Source organism: Aquarana catesbeiana, linkage group LG12 (assembly GCF_042186555.1).
Source record: "Aquarana catesbeiana isolate 2022-GZ linkage group LG12, ASM4218655v1, whole genome shotgun sequence".
Classification (NCBI taxonomy): domain Eukaryota; kingdom Metazoa; phylum Chordata; class Amphibia; order Anura; family Ranidae; genus Aquarana; species Aquarana catesbeiana.
Window position 1 is genome coordinate 163,552,532 of NC_133335.1, and position 22,821 is coordinate 163,575,352.

The 22,821-nt window shown below is 41.7% G+C and overlaps 1 protein-coding gene across 1 annotated transcript in view; it reads right to left on the reverse strand.

Moving 5' to 3' along the window:
- Nucleotides 1-22,821, reverse strand: part of SRP68 (signal recognition particle 68) — a 68,992-nt gene that overhangs the window by 45,965 nt on the left and 206 nt on the right. The window contains exons 2-8 of the mRNA XM_073606142.1: nucleotides 17,560-17,626; nucleotides 14,802-14,915; nucleotides 14,468-14,663; nucleotides 13,707-13,789; nucleotides 13,502-13,611; nucleotides 12,822-12,904; nucleotides 5,853-5,993 (exon numbers count right to left, since the gene is read on the reverse strand). Coding sequence (XP_073462243.1) covers nucleotides 5,853-5,993; nucleotides 12,822-12,904; nucleotides 13,502-13,611; nucleotides 13,707-13,789; nucleotides 14,468-14,663; nucleotides 14,802-14,915; nucleotides 17,560-17,626 — 794 coding nt within the window. The remainder of the gene's footprint in view (nucleotides 1-5,852; nucleotides 5,994-12,821; nucleotides 12,905-13,501; nucleotides 13,612-13,706; nucleotides 13,790-14,467; nucleotides 14,664-14,801; nucleotides 14,916-17,559; nucleotides 17,627-22,821) is intronic.

Consider the following 22,821-nt stretch of genomic DNA (forward strand, 5'->3'; position numbering starts at 1 on the left):
TTTACCTTGAGATGTAAGTGTCTTTCCTTTAATAAATTTTATATGGTTTACAGAATCACACTATTAGCCCCTTCTTCATTACATGTGGGTATTGTCCGTTGATGTCCGAGCTTCCACATGGAGAAGACGGTTTCGGGATAGCAACGTCACTACTTTACCATCCACCAGCCCTTGGTATCCTACCTCCTTTGCCAGTGAGCAAAACAAGCCTGTTTGACCCATATAGCATATGCTCGGTGGGTCCCAACTTTCTGGTAAGCCTCCAGTCTTCTTGGGTGGTGGTTGTGCACAAGTGTTTATCAGCACATGTTGGAACATATCAGAAATTCTCACGAGTATATGTTTTTTGGAATTCATCACCTTTGCAACATTTATGTTTATCGCACCTGCATATTTTGTTTTGGACTTTATTGCTAATACTGAATCCTGCCATCACGTTTGGTGAGCCTAAGGGTTTATTTTATGAGTGACTTTTATGTATGAACTTTTACTAAACACCACCTTTACACAATATATTGTACATGTGGTACAGCAACAAACTTTTTTCTCATTTTTTAGCGCTACACTTGGCCTAATATAGACTCCTGTTCCTGATGTGGTTAAACTACAGGTAAGGGGTGACGGCAACAACCCAAATTAAATCAGCAGCTCCTTCAGGGGTCAGTACTACATGTTTGGGCATCCGGGATTGTTTGCCGTTTCCCTGAGCAACTCGGAGAAGTATTTCACCGAGAGTCTATGCTAAGAGAGGGGTTCCTGGACTTTGTCACTTTCTCCGGGAAAAAGAAGGGTTAAATTACAAGATCACATTTCTGACTGCGTAGGCTGCGGGTGGAGAAGTAAAAGCCCAGGAGCTACGTGATCAGAGGAGCAAGTGGGAGCAAGTGGGAGGAGCTACACCTGCTTGCTGCTGTGTGTGTGTCTGGCGCTGAAGAGAGAGAAAGTCTGCTGTTACTACAGGGAAGATCAGAGCCCAGCTATGGCAGAATTTTCTCTTGTGCAAACTGCAGTGGGGTCCAAGATGTTTCTTGCCAGCACCGCTGCAAGTATTATGCCGTCCGGAACCCTGATAACAGAAACCGGCATCCGCCTGAAGCCACATGGTCGGTTTGTGCTGTATACCGTCGGGGACCATGAAGCACTGGGTATTTTATGCCACAAGTGTGAAAGACTGGCCATACACCCCCATCCGTTTGTTCGTTGTTTGCACTGCAGGGAGTAACTGTTTTCTGTGGAACATCCTACATGCCGCCCCGGGCCTACAGAGTTGATTGGGCCACAGGTGCTGCTACTGCGGAGGCTGTTGCCTTTACTCCTGCAGAAAAATCTACATCTAACGTGCCTGCTACTGTGAGTGTTCCATTTGATGATGTCGCTGCTACTGTTTCTAAAGTGCCATCAGCAGACATCGCCATTGCTACTGTGCCCGCTATACCTGTACAGATGAAGGTGGGCTATGTAAAGGCGTCCCGCAGCCAACCCCAGAGACCATCAGGACCGGAGCCCAAAGAAGGCATCACTCCTGGAAAATCCACGTCAGGAACTGGTGAGAAACCTGGGACAAATATTTCAGTGGGGTCAATGTGTACAGATGTGCCTGCTGAAGAATTAAGTGATTCTGAGCTGGAATCCTTATCTGATTTATCTGGTGACGATGAACTGTTTGAATGTCACAAGTACTGTTATGGGCTAATAGTGAGGATGTTGCTTCTGCCTTCACTTTTCCTGAATGGGTAGCTTTGGACTTTGGGGAAACATCAACTAGTGTGGAAACGCCAAATGTTACTAGTGAGCCTCTGCCTAACGTCATCAATCCAGAAAAACCTAAAAAGTTGTCTGCTAAAGCTATCGTGCAATAATCTTTGAATCCATGTGTGCTTCCTGGATTGGGATCTACCAGAGCTTTACCAAAGCTTGCTCATTTGCAAAGAGTGCTTAACAAAAGAGTTGCCACAGAATATGGTTTGGAATTTCCATATGTATCTGCAGAGACAATGCAGGAAATTGAACTAAAGCGAGAGGAATGGTGTAGTGATGCTGTCTGGGACTACCTGTCTGTACCAAAGCCTTTCAGAAAAGCTGGCTATTCGTCTGTCATGGATGAGCGTTATGATGGATGCATGCTTCAATGGAACTATGGCCAGCATATCTACTCTGACAAAGTGGTCATCTGCAGACCTGAAAAAGAAAATGATGTTTACTTTGTCACTACTGTGGATAACCAAGGGAAACCAGTTACCTTGCCAGATCCTCGTTTCTATTGGTAACTGTTTAAAAGGGACTGTCATAGTTCAGCTGGAAAATGTCATTCTCTGCTATAAAGCAACAGTTGCCATACTGGTTACTGGGCGCTAGATGGTGGAAGCTACTTATAGATAGGGGTGGACTTTTAAGTTACATTGTTTACTTTGCATTTAAAAATGCGTGGAAGAGTTTCATTCTCCTGGGAGTGAAGCTTTGCTCCCAATTGATGAGTAACACTGTTATGTGATTTTTGTATGTGTAACTTTGTTTTTCAGGTAACAAAAGATCTTCTATCAAGCTGTTAGTGGTGTGGCAGTTAGATAGTGAGGTTCCTGTAACATGACTGATGTGAATATGCTGTTTAATTAATGTTTGAAACTAACATTTTTCCTTACTGTCTTTCTTCTTTCCCATCCAAGTTTGGGTTCAGATACCTACTCTCAGGCTTGAGAGTCATTTTTTTTTGCTGAGGACATCGTCTTTTTTCTAGTGGGGGGGGGGGAGTATGTAGCGCCCTGCTCCTCTTGACCAGGCACTCGCAGGTAAATTTAGTTTTTGCCTGAGCTGTAAACAGCTCAGATTGAATGAATATAGTTTACTTGATCTGTTCTGGAATTGACTTGGTTATGCAGTTCCCACTGTTGCCTGTAGGTGTCATGGGTACCATGGGACAGTGTGCGAACAACAACCTAGTAAAAATTTAATGAATATTCTTCTTTCAGAAACAGCCCAGTAGGAGGTTCCTGCCACTGTGCATTTCTGGGAGAGAGTATTTATGGGACAGATGCCATGTGCTTAGGAGAGTTCTTACCTCCAGGCTGGAGGGCTGCGTCACTGCAGCTGTACAAGTAGGCCTAGAAGCCTGTCTGGGGCCTACTACCGCAGAGGTGGTCCTTAGGCTGTCTTGCCTTCTAGGAAGAAGCCGAGCCAAGCTGAGGAGATCCAGGGGAGGACCCTTGCTGGAGTGAGCCAGGATGAAGGCTGGTCTCTCAGAAGGGCCTGGTGATTTACTTGGAGGACGCACCTATCTCTAACCTACCCTTACAGTACCGCCGGGTCGGCTTAAAGGTTCTGGTACTGTGAAGAAACTGTTCTACAATTCAATCAAGGTAACTAACTGTCTGGCTGCTAAGTTTGTGAGAGACTTATCCAGGCGTATGCTGGCTGCTAAGCCTGTGAGAGGGGCTTGTCCAGACATCTTGCAGGTTGCTAGATCTGTGGCAGAGATCTACCCAGCCATACAAGATTTACAGAGAGAAAGCTGTGTTTTGTCCTTTATTCTGAAGAGTCTGTAAGTGATCTGCTACAAAAAGGTATCTGCAACTCCCCTTCAACCTCTTTACTGCTACTTCTTTCAAATTGTCTTGTAATAAAGCACTGGAAAAAGAACTAAGTGACTGGTGCATACATTGGTGGGCGCAAGGCCCAAAATAGACACTAAGTTTCTGATATGGTGAAACTACAGGTAAGGGGTGACGGCAACAACCCAAATTAAATCAGCAGCTCCTTTGGGGGGGGGGGGGTCAGTGCTACATATATACATACACACATCTTACAATGGGTCTTAGTTCTGTCCTGACATGCTTATATTCCAGCCTTAACTACCTGCACATAAAACAGACCCTTCCTGCCAGAAATTCAGAATATTGCAGATTGGAAACTCTTGACTGGGTTTGTGTAGGAGAACTTGGTTGCTAACGGTCTAAAGGTCTTGTTCTAATCCTTTGCGGAACAACAATTAGACCGAAACCATGCATAGTAATCACTGCACTAACATGAATTGCTACATGGCCCTGATGATAATGTTAAGCGACAGTGAGACTCCTAAAGAAAAAAAATAATCCCACAGTGCAATCCACACCCAGGATTTGTCTGAACAACTGCAGTCAAACTGCTTTCAAAAGCATATACAGTAGAAAACAGGGTGGAAAAAACAAGTACGGACAGTTTTCCTATCAAAGTTACACCGAAGAGATTTGCACTCGTTTGTTAACCACTTCCAAACAAGCTACTTGGGGCACCTGTTGCTCTAACAGGATGTTTATAAGACCCCTTTCACACTGAGCGCTTTCACACTGGGACAGCGAACTTGCAGGACGGGAAAAAAAGTCCTGCAAGCAGCATCTTTGGGTCGGTTTGGGAGCGGTGTACACACCGCTCCCAAAACACCCTGCCCATGGAAGTGAATAGGCAGCGTTGTCTTAGCACTTGCAAAGTGCTTCGGCAGCATCGCAACACGGGCTCTTTTAACCCTTTCTTTGGCCGCTAGCGGGGGTTAAAAGCACCCCGCTGGCGGCCGAAAAGCGCCGCTTAAAAACAATGGTAGAGCGCTGCTATCACCATGTGATATTTCTGCAGCGGAGTTTTAAAAATAGTGAAGGAACCTTTTTCTTACACGAAACGCATAGAGCTGAGTGTATAATTATCCACTCCCTTTGCTACAATATACAAACCCCTTCAGAAGTCCACGAGTAGATGAATTGCGTAAGATCCACTGTTGTGCAATCAGTGTCACATGATCTGTCGCACGATTTCAGTATAAATACAATACACATGTTCTGAAAGGCCCCTGAGCCTACAAAACCACTAAGCAAGCAACATGCTGTAAAAAGTTGAGATGTATCACTTGTTGGTTTATAAAAAAAAAAAACAAAAAAAAACACATTTGGATCACCTTCCTCACAGTGAAGCATGGTGGCATCAGCATCATGCTGTGGGGATGCTTTTCACCAGCAGGGATTGGAAACTGGTCAAGATTGAAGAAAAGACAGATGACACTAAATACAGGGCCAATTCATGAAGAAAACTTGTTTCAGGTCTGCCAGAGATTTGATATTAGGACGCAGGTTTACCTTCCAGCATGACAATGACTTTAATACTGCTAAAGCTACACTGGAATAGTTTAAAGAGGAGACCTTTGGAACGGCCTAGTCAAAGCCCAGTTCCCAATCCAACCAAGGGTCTGTGGTATGACTTGAAGATTGCTATACAACAACGCAACCATATCTAAACTGAAGGAGTTGGAGCAGTTTTGCCTTGAAGAATGGGAAAAAAAAAAAAAAAAAAAAAAAAAAAAATCAGAAGGTTGGATGTGCTTCACCGCTGCTAGAGAGCTTTACCGCTCTGCAGCTGACCGTTGCCAGCTGTGGTAAGTGGCAGTGTGGTGCATGATTCAGCACATCACGCAGCTCCCATTTTTTTTAAATATACTAGCTTTATTTGAAGTGTACAAAATGTACCCTTAATTCATGGTGCTTTACAAGTGATGTGCTGCTGTACAGTGCGCTGCAATAAAATGCTGCAAGTCTGCACTTGGAGCGGGGGCTGTGCTGTAAATACACCCTTAGCTGGTACAAAACAAATAGCATTGACTGTTTATATCAAAGTTTGTTACTTGGCTTTGACATTAACTAATGATGTGTACTTGTGTTGTCTTGATTTCCCACACAACTAAGAAAATGCACACATTTATGGGTGCCCATTTGTTTCTGAGGTCCATTCAGTTCAGTATGGGATCAGAATGTCCTTTTATTTTAGTTGCCTTCTTTTTCATCCAAGTATCTTAAAAAAAAAGCTGAAAGCCAAAACATGCACACTTTATGCTTTACCTGAGCAATTGCAGCTTCGGTATCTGACAGCCCAAGAAGGAAAATCCTCACTTTATCAATTTTAACTGGAATAGTGCGCCCTCGCCACTCCACCTCACTCATGGTGGCTGCCTGTTTTGCCCTTGTCTGGCTGATCAGAGCCTGTTTAAGAAAGGTAATCAAATACAGTAAAAGTTCCACAATTTAGTAAATCAACAAACATACAGTACAAAAGTTGTAGGCAGGTGTGAAAGAAAATAATTTACAAATTAAGAATGCTTTCAGAAATACCATTAAGAGTTTATTTTTCTCAACAAAATGTAAATTGAACAGAAGAGAAATCCAAATCAATATTTGGTGTGACCAACCACTGAAGGACAACCACTGGGCTGAGGACCGTTACCAAGGTTCACCATCGCTGGATTTTGTCTACATGCCTTTTACCCCTGCAGGGGTTGGGCACTCTGGTGAGTGAGGGCACGAGTGGGGGTGCAGTGGAAGACTGGGAACATTTGCCACACTGAGAGTACTGCCTTTCTATTGGAGGGACACATCTAAAGAATTTTTTCTGAATATAAATTTTTGGGACATTGTTTTTATTATATATATTTTTTCATTAGTTTTCAGCACATTTTTATTATTATATATATTTTTTTATCACTTGGTTTATGAATTGGACTTTTTCACACATCAACGCTGGGGACTTTACTGTAATGGTTCAGATTGTTTAATAATTTTGTACCACATTTTTTTCATCACAAATTTGGAATGTTGCAGATTTTAATTTTTATTGACACATTTGAGTATATCTGTCCTAGCACGTTGCACTTTATTGTATAGTATATGGTTGTAGGAGCATTTCACTTATATTTAGCTCCCTATTTCACTACAATTTTTTACACATATATTTGTTGCACTTAATATATACTTTTTATACACGAGCAATATCAAATGCACATATAGTCGAACAGCGCCAATTCCCTCATTTTAGAATTTTTGTTCATTTGCCTTCAAAACAGCACCAAATCTTCTAAGTACACTTGCAGACAGTTTTTGAAGGAACTTGGCAGGTAGGTTGTTCCAAACAGATTGGAGAACTAACCACAGATCTTCTGTGGATGTAGACTGCCTCAAACCCTTCTGTATCTTCATATAATCCCACACAGATTCGATGTCAAGATCAGGGCTCAAACAATCACTTCCAGGACTCCTTGTTCTTCTTGATGCGGAAGATAGTTCTTAACTACTTGCCGACCCGCCACAGTACATATACTGTGGCAGAGGGGCATGTGCAGGCACAATCACATACATCATGCTGCGCCCCCCCCTCGATCCTGTGTCCACAGAACACAGTGGATTGCTGACCCCAGTACTCAGGTCCTGGTGATCATGTGATTGTTATGTGATCACAATGCCAACAAAGTGGTTATGAATTAAATTTATTCATAACAGCTGCAATTCCTGTGCTGCGATTGGCCCACAGCTATCACATGGTAACCAGGATGAATCACAGCACCTTGTACCATGTAATTAGTTTTAGCCAATCATAGATCCCTTGTGATCACAGCTGTCATGAATGGTTAACCCATTCATGACAGCTGAAAATTTTGCTGTTACAATAATCTTTGCTAATCGCTCCAGAGGCAGAATGGGGATCTGCCAGTGTATACTAGAGGTCGACCGATATGGGTTTTTCTCTGGCCGATGCCGATATTTAGAAATCGCGGTGGCCGATATATGATGCCGATATATTAGGCCAATTTTTTTTTTTTTTTTCCCCCTTCATCTCATAAAATCTAACAGTTAGACCCCTTTCACACTGGGGCGTTTTTCAGGCGCTTTTGGGCTAAAAATAGCGCCTGTAAAACGACTCCCCTGCAGTCTCAGTGTGAAAGCCCGAGTGCTTTCACACTGAGGTGATGCGCTGGCAGGATGTTAAAAAAAAGTCCTGCAAGCAGCATCTTTGGAGCGGTGTATACCACTCCTCCACCACTCCTGATCATTGAAATGAATGCGCACCGCTGCCGAAGCGCCAGCAAAGCGTTTCGGCAGCAGCGCTTCATGGGCACATTTAACCCCTTCCTCGGCCGCTAGCTGGGTTATAAGCGCCCTGCTAGCAGCCGAATAGCTCCGCTAAAATGACGGTAAAGCGCCGCTAAAACTAACAGCGTTTTACCGTCAACGCCTGCCCGCTGCAGTGTGAAGCAACCTTAAGTAATAAGTGATACAGAAATTTTTTTACATTTAAACATTTATTAAACAAAACAAACCTCCAATCAGTTCACTTCTATGCATAATTTAGATTAAAAAAAAAAAATAACTATCATAAATATTAAATACACAAAAACAGGTAACCAAAACTTTTGGACGAAAAAAATGGGCTAACTTTACTGCTTAGTTTTTTTTTTTTTTATTTCATTAATTTTTTTTTTTTTAAAATTGCGTTTGAAAGACCGCTGCGCAAATACCGTGTGACATAAAATATTGCAACAACCGCTTTTTTATTCCCTAGGGTCTCTGCTAAAAAAAAAAAATATATATAATGTTTGGGTGTTCTAAGTGAATTTCTAGCAGAAAATACAGGATTTTTACTTGTAAGCAACAAGTGTCAGAAAAGATTTAGTCTTTAAATGGTTAAACTGAGAACTTCTACACACGGAGTTCAGTCTATTGATAAAAAGAACTTGAAAAGATACAAATGTATCTTCTTATCAGACTTGGCAGGCTGCCCAGAGGAGGAGAGAATCCTCTCCACAGATAACCTCAGGAAACTTGCATTGACTTCTATTACAGAAGTCATTTGCAAGTCCGGCTGAAGTTATAATCGGCTTTTTTTATCAGCACAATCGAGATGCCGATTAAGTAAAAAAAGCCAAATATCGGCTGATATATCGGCCGGCCGATATATCGGTCGACCTCTAGTGTATACAAACAGATCCCCATTCTGTCAGGGAGTAGAGTGAGATTATCTGTTCCTAGTGACAGCGATCTCTCTCTCCTTCAGTCAGCCCAGCCCCCATACAGTTAGAAACACCTCCCAGGGAACACATTTAACCCCTTCCCTGCCAGTGTCATTTCTACAGTAATCAGTGCATTTTTATAGCTCTGATCACTGGCTAGAGTTCACTGGTCCCAAAAGTGTATATATATTTAGATCCATAAAATGTATCCCCTATATTGTAGATGCAATAACTTTTCCGCAAATCAATATACGCCTATTGGGATTTTTTTTTACCAAAAATATATGTAGCAGAATACATATTTGGCCTAAACTGAGGAAGAAATTTGTTTTACTTTTTTGGATATTATAGCAAGAAAAAAAAAAAAAAAAAAAAAAAAAAAAGAAATAAAAATATAATATATATATATATATATATTTTTTTCTTCAAAATTAACGCTTTTTTTTTTTTTTTTTTTTTGCGCTATAAACAAAGCGTTAATTTTGAAGAAAAAAATATATATATATATATTATATTTTTATTTCTTTTTTTTTTTTTTTTGCGCTATAAACAAACACAGGAGGTGATCAAATAATACCAAAAGAAAGCTCAATTTGTGGTAAAAAAAAAAAAAAAAAAGGGGAGTGATTTGGTGGGGAATGTGTACTGTCCTGACATTTTAGGGCCTCAAGAAGTGAGATTGGCAGTCAGTACATCAAAATTTAACAATTTTTAAACATACCATAGTTTGTAGATGCTATAACTTTCACCCATACCAATTAATATACACTTATTGGGAATTTTTTTTCCCCCTTTACCAAAAGGCATGTAGCAGAATACGCTTGGTGTAAATTTATGCCAAAATTTGATTTTGTTGGATATGTTTAATGACAAAGTAGAAAATATCTTTTTCTGCAAAATTTTAGGTCACTGTTTTCATTTATATTGCAAAAGAATAAAAAAATCCAGTAGAGATCAAATACCACCAAACGAAAGCTCCATGTGTGTGAAAAAATTTCAATTGCATGATCGCACAAACTGCCAGTTAAATTAGCGCAGTGCTTAATAGAAAAAAATGCCTGGGTAATGAAGGGGGCAAAACCTTCCTGAGCTCAAGTAGTTAATGACATTGGGGTTGATTACTGTAAATGTACTGTGCAATGCAAGTACACTTGCTCCAGAGCTTAGTAAATAAGGTAAAAAATAAAAAAAAAAACTGGATGATAGGGAAAGCTCTGCTGGTTTCTCAGATCTAGAACAAATGCACAGTGCATTTTCCTTTAGTAAATCAACCTCTATGGCTGTATGTTTGGGGTCGTTGTGCTGCTGCAGAATAAATCTGGGCCAATCACATGAAGGTATAGCATGATGGATAAGTATCTGCCTGTACTTCTCAGCATTAAAAACACAATTGACCATAACCAAATCTCCAACTCCATTTACAGAAATGCAGCCCCAAACTTGCAAGGAACCTCCACCATGCTTCACCACTGCCACAAACCAAATATTTCACATTTTGACTCATCAGTTCAGAGCATCTGCTGACATTTTTCTGCACCCCATTTCCTAGGTTTTCATGCATAGTTGAGTCATTTAGACTTGTTTCCACGTAGGAGGTATGACTTTGAGACCACAATTCTTCCATGAAGAACACTTCTGGTCAAACTTCTATGGACAGTAGATGGGGCTTACTGGTTTCCATCAGTTCTGTGCTGATGGCACTGCTGGACATCTGATGTCAAAGGGAAGTAAGCATGACTCATCTGCTGCATTAAGTTTCATTGGCCAACCACTGCAACTATGGTCCTCAACGCTGCCCAATCAATGATGATGTCCTCAACGCTGGGCAATACATGCAGATATTTATCCCATCATGCCATACCTTTAGGGAGGCGAGTGATTGGCTCCAAATTTATTCTACAGAAGGACAGCGACCCCAAACATACAGCCAATGTCATTAAGGACTATATCTTTAGCATAAAGAACAACAAGGAGTCTTGGAAGTGATGGTTTGGCTCCCACAGAGCCCTGATCTCAACATCGAGTCTTTCTTAGATTACATTGAGAGAAGAATTTCAGGCAGCCTATATCCACAGATGATCTGTGGTTAGTTCTCCAAGATGTTTCAGAAAACCTAGCTGCCATTCTCCTTCTAAAACTGCGTGCAAGTGTACATAGAAGAATTGATGCCAGTTTGAAGCCAAAAGGGTAGTCACAACAAATATTGATTTAATTGAGATTTTTCTTTGCTCGCTCAATTTGCATTTTGTAAATTGATAAAAATAAAGTTCGAAAATATATTTTTGAAAGCATTCTTAAAACGTTTGCATGGGAAACACGAGGGGAAAAACGTATTTGGCCCCCTACTGATTTTGTACGTTTGCCCACTGCCAAAGAAATGATCAGCCTAGGATTTTAATGGTAGGTTTATTTTAACAGTGAGACAGAACATTATCAAAAATAGAATAAAAGTCACTGATCCCCGTCATCGGGAGCAGTGATCAGAGTAATGACACTGCTAGCCCATCCCCCTACAGTTAGTAATCACTCCCCTAGGACACACTTAACCCCTCCCCCTAGTGGTTAACCCCTTCACTGCCAGTGTCATTTACACAGTAATCAGTGCATTTTTAATCACACTGATCACTGTATAAATGACAATGGTCCCCAAAATATGTCAAAAATGTCCGACGTGTCCGCCATAATGTCGCAGTCAAAATAAAAATCGCTGCTTGCCGCCATTACTAGTAGAAAAAAAAAAATTATTAATAAAAATGCCATAAAACTATCCCCTATTTAGTAAACGCTATAACTTTAGTGCAAACCAATCAATAAACGCTTATTGCGATTTTTTTTTTTTTTTTTACCAAAAATATGTAGAAGAATACGATCGGCCTAAACTGAGGAAAAAAAAAAAATTTTTATATATTTTTGGGGGATATTTATTATAGCAAAATGTAAAAAAAAAAATGCGTTTTTTTTCAAAATTGTCGCTCTTATTTTGTTTATAGCGCAAAAAAAAAAAAAATAAATAAATCAATCGCAGAGGCGATCAAATACCACCAAAAGAAAGCTCAATTTGTGGGGAAAAAAAACGTCAATTTTGTTTGGGAGCCATGTCGCACGACCGCGCAATTGTCAGTTAAAGCGACGCAGTGCCGAATCGCAAAAAACGCTCTGGTCAGGAAGGGGGTAAAATCTTCCGGGGCTGAAGCGGTTAAAATGCAAATCAATTTATAACTTTTTAAAATGCATTTTTCTGGATATTTGTGTTATTCTGTCTCCCACTGTTAAAATAAACCTACCATTAAAATTATAGACTGATCATTTTTGTCAGTTGGCAAAATCAGCAGGGGATCAAATACTTTTTTCCCCTCACTGTATGTTGTATGCAATTTAGAGCCTAAACTATGTCCATGCCATACTCAAATTTGCCTACAAAAAAAATTCAATGTGTGAATGTGGAGAGGGAAAGAGAGGTGTATGTATAGGTGGAGGTTCGTAGTCCACCTGGCAGGGCTAACACTGGTTGGCTATTCAGTGCCACAAATCAGGTAGTTAGGAGCTCAGAGGATTTCTGGCAGCTCTTGTATTTTCCTGTACTTTAGTCCTTTTAAAAATTAAAGTGCATGCCTGTGTTTCAGAGATGTAATGAATGTCCCCCCCCCCCTTTTTTTTTTAATTTTGACCTTACATAATCTGTCAAAGTATTCTGGGTAGGTCTTTTCCCAATTAGGAATGCATTTTACATGGTATTCTAAGCCACAACACGTTTGCACAAAACACTTATATGTGCAATGTTGCTTGCTTCAGACAGCATTTAATGTGAAATAAGCTCACACTACTCAGCACATTTGGTGCCAGAAGTTCAAAAAGCCTTTCACTCAAGTGTTGTGTGATGCTTCATTGGTAACTTTATCAGACTAGGTCCCCTGTAGTAAAAAGCCTTAGGCAATAGACTTCGTACTTTCAAACAGGGCTCCAAACTTTTTTTTTCTGCATTGGATAGTTCATAGAAGGCAATGAAAGCTGAAGTGAACAGTAAACATACCTCCAGCTTTTCAGCTAACATGCCTTCTGCACCTCCAGTACGAAGTCTCATTTGCATTAACTCGTCCATGGCTGTCTTATCCCCTAGGAGAGAAGGAACATTTTAGATAAGCATGACATGTTTCTAGACAGTGGAGAACTAGTCCATTGCCGCTGTGGGTTATCAATCTCAAAACAATACAATATTTGGTCCTGGTCTGTGTTAAGAAATGATTGCATGACCATTTGGTGATTACCAAAGAAGCTTTGCAACTCTCAAGTTCTGGTTAATTTACCAACAGCATTAGTTTTAAAACAGAAGTTGCATGTTCTATCACAATTAGCTTCTGAACTGTGATACTATACTGTAAAACCTAATCTGCCTTCCTCTAAACTGGTGTATGTGTGTCTGTAGGACTAGTAAAACAAGAAAGGGTGCATTCAGAGTCCTTCACCACAACATGGATAGAGCTTATTGAGTAACCCTTTGCAAAACAGAAAATATCCGACAGCCACATCAGAAGAAAACCATCAAAATTAAGATTGTCGATTGCTATATTCTGATAAGTTGTAATGCTTAGTGAAATGTCACATTTCTTCAGCACCTGTTAATGTCTTGTACATGCATTTGATATACTTAAAGCTTGACAAAAAAAAAAAAAAAAAAAAAAAGTAATAACCTCACACAAGAGGCCTCCTTACCAATATTGTAAGCACAATAACGGATGTTGGGTGAGATTTCATCCACTCTTTGGTTGTACAGTACCGATTGCTCCTCAGTGAAAGCACTGGCCAGCTTTTCATAGATAGTTCTAAGATAAGCCAAATAACGTTACAGACAGCTGAGAACAACATTAAATACGATTTTAGTCATACACAAATACAGTACATACACACGTATACTTACTTGCATTTGTTGAAGGCTTTCATTGCTTCATCCCATTGCTGTTGCTCAAACTGCAGCATGCCATTGAGATAGGCGCTGTATGCCTACAGAAAGGTGAGTAATTAAGAAATCCTTAGACAAGGTGGTAACCTAAACATTTCTATATAACCAAGGTGAAGGTTACAATTAAGTATCAGAAATATTGTCAGACCAATGATTTCAACAGACAATCTTCCTGTAAGATTCTATGTGCATTTTTATGCACGTCATTGACCTGTAAATGCCTTTCTTGTGCAGATATCCAAAATCACTGAGACTGCTGATGGGTGCTGCCATCTTGGTTGTGATGTCAGCAGCCTCTGAGCTGTGACTCAAATGACGCACTATAATATTCCACTCCTCTGACTGCTACATGAAAGGTTATGAAGGGAGATGAGCGGAGGGGCGAAGGATATCGGCAAATACAGAAAGCAACTAGACACTGCCAGAAGAGCGGATGGCTATAATTTGCAGTAAGGGAGGAGGCTTTGCCAGGGAACTGATCCTTTCTGGAGTGGTAATTTCCTAGCAAGTTTCAGAGCAACATTACAAACGATCAAAAAACAGTTATGAAAAAGGAAAAACGGAAAACAATCATTTAAAACAAACTTTTTTTGTGTGTGCTTTTATCCGCAAATTTTTTTTAATCATGTTGGGACAGGGTCTCTTTAAAATGACATCCATACACATCTATTGGTTCTGCAACATATTTTATATCTCACCACAATAATGAATTCTAGTACCTGAGCCTCCAACTTTGTCTTTGCATCCACTCGATCACTATCGCAGAGACGTTCCAGCTCCTCACCGTGTTTGACAGCCTTCCGCAGTCGGGACAGCAGATGGAAGCGCTTGCGAGGCTCTGTGTTGGCCTCCATTTTAAGTTGCATGGCATAGCTCCAGGCTCTCTCTGCATCCATCAAAATAATTAGCAGATACCTGCAAAAAAAAAAAAAAAAAAAAAAAAAAAAAAAAACACAATCAGCTCATTGGAAAACTTTTCAAGGTTGAGAAGTAAAATGCAGAACTTTCTATATTAATATCTGCAAAAAAAATTTAGATTGTTAATCAACTTACCTGTTATCGGACAGCATCTCCACAGTGATTTTCTTTCCTGTGAATTTGTGTCTGTTTCCCATCTTAAAATTGAGCGTTTTCCTTAAACGTCTCAAGCGACGGGAGCAATAGCCTCTGAGGAAAAACAAAAAACAAACAAAAAAAAATTAAAAAGGAGGAAAAATGTTTCTTAAAGCTGAATTCCAGGCAGAATTTTTCTTTCACTTTTAAAGGACATTTTCTACCCTCTGGTAATATTGGCATCTTTTGCAATGTAGTTGTCCAGATACAGAAAAATCCATCCTTGATTGCTGCCAAATAGAAGCACAGTTCCCCTTATTTATGTTTTGCATGACCAGTGGCCACTATGCCTGCTTTTAGAGCCATTGGCCATCTAACATCCAGGTTCAGTTCACAGCAGCGACATAATTATGTTGCTGCACACTGTAGTGTGAGGACCAAGAAGTCTCAAATCTACACATTCGATTCCTTAACCGTATAGCTGGATTGACAAGCCAGGAGACTCCTTGTCTGTCACACATATAGGTAGGCTATGCAAAGGGCATCAGGACTTCCTTGATACCGGGCCTCTGGGTGCACACACTAGCGCCCTCACCTTTCATTGTCAACTATAGGCCATCCATTAATTTGCAGAACTATGTGAATAAATGATGTGGCTATATGGTCAGAGCTGCGCTGTCTTTTGAATTGTGACAGCGGGAGCGGATCCCCCGCCCGTTGTCACGGGGAGGGGGTGCATGTCTGGAACAAGCAATTTTACACCCTAAATTTGGATGTAGCATGCAACATGCTCCAGAGGGTGGACTTACTTAATGTGAACAGGCCTTAACAGAAGTTATGTTGAAAATGAAGAAGTCTCCTGGAGGCCAACTTTAACCACGTCGACCGCCACACGCCGATTTACGTCGGCAGAATGGCACGGGCAGGCAAAAGGGCGTACCCGTACATCTCTTTAAAACTCCCGCCGGGCGCGCAGGTCCTGCAAACTCGATGTTTGCTGGCGGCCCGCGATTGCAGTGGTGAGGAGAGGCAGAACAGGGAGATGAGGGAATGAGGAATTTCCCTGTTCTGCCTAGCAACATGACGGGGATCTACTGCTCCCTGTCATCGGAAGCAGTGATCTCTGTCATGCTGTAGTGAGCCCATCCCCCCCTACAGTTAGAACACATCCAGGAACACACTTAACCCCTTGATCGCCCCCTAGTTTTTAACCCCTTCCCTGCGAGTGACGTTTATAAAGTAATCGGTGGCTATTTTTAGCCCTGATCGCTGTATAAATGTCAGTGGTCCCAAAATAGTGTCAAAAGTGTCTGATCTGTCCGGCGCAATGTCGCAGTCACAGAAAAAAAAAAAAAAAAAAAAAAAAAAAAACAGATCGCCGCCATTACTAGTAAAAAATAAAGAAAAATGCCATAAATCTATCCCCTATTTTGTAGGCGCTATAACTTTTGCGCAAACCAATCAATACTTACCAAAAATATGTAAAAATACATATCGGAAGAAATTTGTTTTTTTAATATATTTTTTGGGGAGATTTATTACAGCAAAGAGTAAAAAAATATTGCTTTTTTTCCCCGAAATTGTCGCTTTTTTTGTTTATAGCGCAAAAAATAAAAAAACCAGAGGTGATCAAATACCACTAAAAGAAAGCTCTATTTATGGAAAAAAAAAAAATTGTTTGGGTACAGCGTCACACAACCGCGCAACTGTTAGCTAAAGCGCCGCAGTGCGGAATCGCAAAAAATGCTCTGGTCAGTAAGGGGGTAAATCCTTCCGGGGCTGAAGTGGTTAAGATCAAGATGCACTTGTCAAAGCTGCATATAAAACAACTTTCTTCCTATTAAATCAATAAAGAGCTCCATGTTCTCCTTTAGAACAAGCCAACAATAACTCCTTTGCATTCATATTCACGTCTTGTGATTATTACTCCTCTAGGATACAGAAATGGAAGCTAAGTCTGCCTACGTGTCAACCTAGCATAAGGCTACCATTATTACAGGACTGCTGGGAAATGTCAAGTTCTATAAAGGTCACATAAGATGCATGGTTATAATTTACATGAATTAGGTATATAATAAAAAAAAAAAAAAAAAAAAAAAAAGTTCATCGTGGGTCATTGCATTGTGGGATATGGATATAAAAATGACCCCATTGTCAGGAAATCAGCGTTTGATAGGTTGTGTGGGGGCTCTCGGGAGATTCTGGTGGGCTGTTATAACAATTGTGGACCCTGAGGTTGTGCCCACAGGCCTTTTGGATTTGCTTTTTTAATGTAAAGTAAAAAGTAATGTAGGAAAAAGCATACAAAACTTTATAATTGCCTTAATACAATATACCTGTGGATCATGTGAACTTAGCTGTTCTAGGCACTCCCAGTTCTTATATTGGACTATAGAACAATTAGTCCCTATGTTGTGAAGATAAAGTGGGGGAGCGATTCAATAGTTTAGCAAAAGGCAACATGGCAGGGCTGACACCACTTGGTGCAATGAAGTGCTGGGTGTTGTCAGCCCAAAAAAGGAAATTAGCAGCTGAGTGCACTTCTGACAGATTAAACGGGTAACTTTCTATGTGTTGCAGGGTCTTTAGAGGGATAAAACATGGGGAGATGTATTGCAGAGGTGTACAGCATATGTTTTTTTTTTTTTCATTCTGCACTGACACACACTTACATACATAACAAACACAATAAACAAAGGGAAATACCTATACCATACTTTTTTACAAGTACATCACAGTATATTTACAGTGGCCTCACCTGTATCTCTGGAAGTCTCCATGTCGCATGCCATGCTGCTGCTGGGATTCCTTAATAATCTGAAGGACTGTATATCGAGTTAAGGACCAGAAACTCTAACCTTTACTCAAATCCTTACATAAAAATTTCTGAGGTTATTAAATAATTCCAAGAAATAACAGACTACATGTATTGAAGAATAGTTATAAACATCTGCTGCCACCTGGAGACTCTACTTACAGCCACCACCAGAGTGCGGCCAAATTAACAGCTCTTGCTATGCTGCAGAACATGCAAATCTTTTAAATGGCAAGGCCATACAGAGCATTCAAAGTTCACGGTCAACAGTAAAGGTGTTCATACACAGATTTTACTGCTGTGATGATCAATTCAAACATTAAAGAATACCTGGAGATTAGGGTTGCACTGTTACAGATGCCGATACTAAGCATTTGCATGAGTACTTGTACTCGTGCAAATACTCTGATACCTAAAATCGTTACCTTTCGGTGCGATTTAACCCATTGCTCCTGTGTGAACCCAGGCTGGTCATAGTGAGCAGCCTGGGTTTACACAGGAGCGGTGAGGGAAACCTCATGCGAGTCTTTGCAGCCCGATTTGAGTACATTCATTTTTTTGGGCCCAAATCGCACCACAAAAGGTATCACTACTTGGTATTGGCGAGTACTTGACTGTATAGGTACTCATACTCACCAGTAAAAAGACTGTTGGTGCAACCCTACTGGAGATACAATAAACAGAGGCATACAGTGCTAGGACATTCCCCAGCTTTTTCTCAATATAGCCACAGCATTCATGGTGCCCTCTAAATTTGCCCTGCACTATCAGCCACTTTGTTAGGAGACAGCACATGTACAAATACTGACTAACAAAGTGGGTATTTGCATGCACAATTTATGAAAGTCAATGAACAATGTGGATTGAACCTTAGAAGAGAAAGTATGGGAATTTTTTTTCCCATAATCATACCTAGGTGGATGGAGCATTGGTCTGATGCTGCATCTGTCCCGTTGCCTCTGCACTGAGAACCGAGCCATCGATCACCGCTGCTGGCTCAGTTTTCACAGCTCCCCAAGCAAAGAGCTGCTGCCTGTCAATCAGCAGCTCCTCTGCTCTGCTCCTCCATGCTGACTGGAACGCTGTGCTGTGGAGGGGCGGGGAGCGGCCATCTCAGTGGGGAGCTAAAACATCCATCAGTCCAGGCACCTGGTTGATGCAGACTGCCAGAATCGGGAGCACGCGGTGCCAGGACTGATCTGTGTGACGTCAGCAGAGAGCGGATTTCAGACCGCTCTCTACTGAAAACTGGTCACAGGACTACAAAACTAATTGCACTCCTGTGACCCTTAGAAGTCCAGGCAAACAAGCTCTGGTGGCACTAAATGGTTAATAGTGGCACCATGTGGCAACTATTTTTAAGTTCAAAAAGGTTCTAAACCAGGGTGGATAAAAAAAAAAAAAAAAAAAAAAAAAAAAAAGAATTTTTTTTTTTTTTTTTTTTATGCCGGAGTTTTTTGATTTTTATCAAATTTATTTTAATAAAATGCTTTTGGAGTAAAAATCTATCAAAGATAGTTTTCTATTTAAGATACATTAATACATTTAGTTTATTCAGCATGAGGCTGTATATTCTGCAATATTAACATTTTTGGTAAACTCATTCAATAAATCCAAGCTCTGCAAATCTGAGATAACATGCACTGCAGTGATGCATTCACACAATGTCACACTAACCATGAGATAAACCAAAGTTCAGAAATATTCCTTTATCCTAATGTTTTGCAAATATATGTACATTACAAATTGCTTACATTTAAAGAGAACCTGTAAATTCAGATCCATCATGGCAGCGCCTGTTAGCGGGCATCCACTCACCTGCTGTCGCAACATCCCTCACCTTTTGTCACTGCCGCATCACCAGCCATCCCATTAAAGTGAATGGGACTGTTGGTGAGTCAATAGTGGGTCAGAGGAGGAGCTGCTGTGGGACAGAGATAACAGTTGCTCTTTAAAAATTATTTAAATCGAGTTGATTTAATATGATTGTAAAGGCTTTTTTTTTTTTTTTTTTGAAACAAACATGTCATACCTACCTCCACTGTGCAGCTTGTTTTGCGCAGAGTGGCCCCGATCCTGGACTTCTGGGGTCCCTCAGCAGCTCCTCCTCACTTCAGATAACCCCCTAGGAGGGTTAACTTGCGAGCGCACTCCCGAGTCCAGCATTTGCGTCCATAGACAGGAATGCTGGACTCAGCGCCCCCCCCCCCCCCCCCCAAGTCATTGGATTTGATTGACAGAAGCAGGAGCCAATGTCTGCGCTGCTATCAATCTATCCAATCAAGAGCCAGGACCGCGTGCAGAGAGGGAGAGCACATCTCCGGCGTGGGAATTACGGGGCTCAGGTAAGTAAAACAGGAGGGCTGGGGGGCCAGTGACTGCCAGAAGTTTTTTCACCTTTAATGCATAGGATGCATTAAAAGTGAAAAAACATGAGGGTTTGCAACCCCTTTAAAGCAAGCCTTTTTACTAGTGATTTAAATCAAATCCACCTGTTTATATATTGCTCTTTTCAAAAAACTGCAGCATTGTTCTTCTATGCAGAGGGGGCTAGATAGTAAGGATGAAAACTGTTTTGTTTTTTTGCAGCAATTACCACTGCCAAATTTGTTAGAGCGATTTCTTGCTATGAAATTCATTATGCTTATCTATGGGATGGCTAGCTCTCAAATTTTTACAGAAATTTGTCTCAATTATGCTCAGCAATGAAGATTTAGCAGCAATTTGCGCTGGCAGTAAAATCGCTGGCGACAATCGCTCTTAGGACATTTCTATGGAGAAGATATGTACATTTACCTATTCAGAGGGTGCTCTGGTCTGGTCACATGATCAGTTCCCAGTGCCAACTTTAGTGTAGAGGCGGTAAAGCCAAGAATGGGTGCCCCATACCCATAGTGAGCCTATGGCTGAGGTCACTACATGCAATGCAGCTGTTGTCTGCAATCTTTCCTCTTCACTGTAGCCAGCTGCTGGGGAGATCATGTGACTGGACCAGGAAATTGGCAAGTATAGACATCTTTCCTACAGGTTAGTATACAGCTTAGAAAAGGGGTGGGAGTAGGCTTAAGCTTAGTTAGTATTTGACTGGCCTTGTACTTTAAATGTGGTGGCTGCATTAGCTTCCTTTTTAGATATATCCTTTAATTTTCACCTGGTGATCTGGCCAGCAAGTAAATAGGAACACAAACTGAGGTTTTCTCAAATTTGACTGCAAAACTGAAAATACAATTTAAAGCGCAAGTTTAAAAAATCTGAGCAGTTCCCTGTAGAATGTACAGCTCAGTTTTCGTAGGAGTGATGTCATCATGTGCTGCCCAATCCAGATGCCCGATGACCAGCACCCAGAAGCCAGTGAGAAGTTGCCAGTGCTGGCGAGGGACTTTGCAGGAGTTGGGCTGTTGAACAGAAGTATTTTTGACTTTACGTCCACTTTAAAGGAAACCTGGCGTGAAATAACAGACCTCACCATCTGAAAATGTAGGTTCCCTGGTTTCAATGGATTAATTGCTTTCTCAGTCACTGATGTGGAAACCTTTAACTTTCTAATCTGCATGCTTGGGTAGGCAACTCAAAGTAATAAAGGCAGACACACCTAGACAAGGTGATCAGAAATACATCAGATGTTAGGGCTCCTCAGTTTTTTTCTCGCTGTCCTCTTTAACCTGTTGCATGTACACAGAGAGCTACCCGATGTTAGGGCAACTCAACTCCCACATTTTCCTTTTCCCTAAAGACTCCTGTAGGTTAGCAAAATAATAGAGGTCTGCCAGATACTGGGGCCCTCGGTGACTATAATCTCCTCTACCGCACTGCTTAATACATTTCAGCAGGCAAGAGATCTGCCACAATTTGGCCTCCTTCGGCTTCCGTATCCACCTTTCCCCTATAACTGCCTACAGATTAGCAACAAAGCCAGGTATTTGCAAGATGCTGGCACCCCACAGTTCCCATGCCCTCTAAACCAACAATAATCTTCCAAATATAAAGGCCATCAACTCTCATACCTTGCGCCTCCCATAACTCCCTGCATGTCAGCAAAGAGATAGAAACGTGCTAGATGTGGGGGACCTCATACCTCTCCTCTCTATTAGTCCAGAGATCTGTCAGATGTAGGGGGCATGTAGGTTCTATGCGCCCCCCATTAACTCCAGGGATATCAGATGAGGGCATGTGATCAGAGGGTCTCCACTGCTACTCCATTATCCTAGGTATCTATCAGATGTTAAAACCCTCAGGTCTCATGCATACACCTCCCTCATTAACCCCAGGGATCTGTAAGATCTGGGTCGTTCAGGTCCTATTGCCTCTTCTTCCCCATTACCCAGGGATCTGTTGGGTGTGAGGGCGTTTATATTCCAGGCTTGCACCTCCTTCGTCAACCCCAGGAATATGTCAGATGTGGGGGCCCTTGAGTACCATGGCCTTCTCTTCTCATTGACCCAGTGATCTGTTGGTGAGGGGGCTTTCAGGTATCATGCCTTCACCTCCTCCATTAATCCCAGGGATAGGTCAGAAGTAGGAGTCCTGGGGTCCAATTGCCTCCTCTTCCCCATCACTTAGGGATCGGTCAATGTGGGGCCCTCTTATTCCATGCCTTCACCTCCTAGGTTAGTCAGATGTGGGGCCTTTGAGTTCCATAATTATAAATGTGCCATATGTTGGACCCCCTTCATTGACATATCCAAAGATGTTGGACCCCCTTCACTCACACACATAACCAGAGATGTTGGGGCCACTCAGTCCCCGTGTCCTCTCCTCAGAATCTGACACATCTTGGGGCCCCTCAGTCCCCGTGTCCTCTCCTCAGAATCTGACACATCTTGGGGCCCCTCAGTCCCCGTGTCCTCTCCTCAGAATCTGACACATCTTGGGGCCCCTCAGTCCCCGTGTCCTCTCCTCAGAATCTGACACATCTTGGGGCCCCTCAGTCCCCGTGTCCTCTCCTCAGAATCTGACACATCTTGGGGCCCCTCAGTCCCCGTGTCCTCTCCTCAGAATCTGACACATCTTGGGGCCCCTCAGCTCTTATTCCCTCCACTATAATCCTAGAAATCTGACATGTGCCGGGGCCCCTCAGTCCTCATTCCCCAATGAGTGTCAGCAGAGGGCCGGCCATCCTCCGGGGCCCCTCACCTCCCATCCCCTTCTCTCCCCTGACTGACACGTCAGCTCTCCGTCCGGCTGTACTGTGTGTGTCCCCTCGGC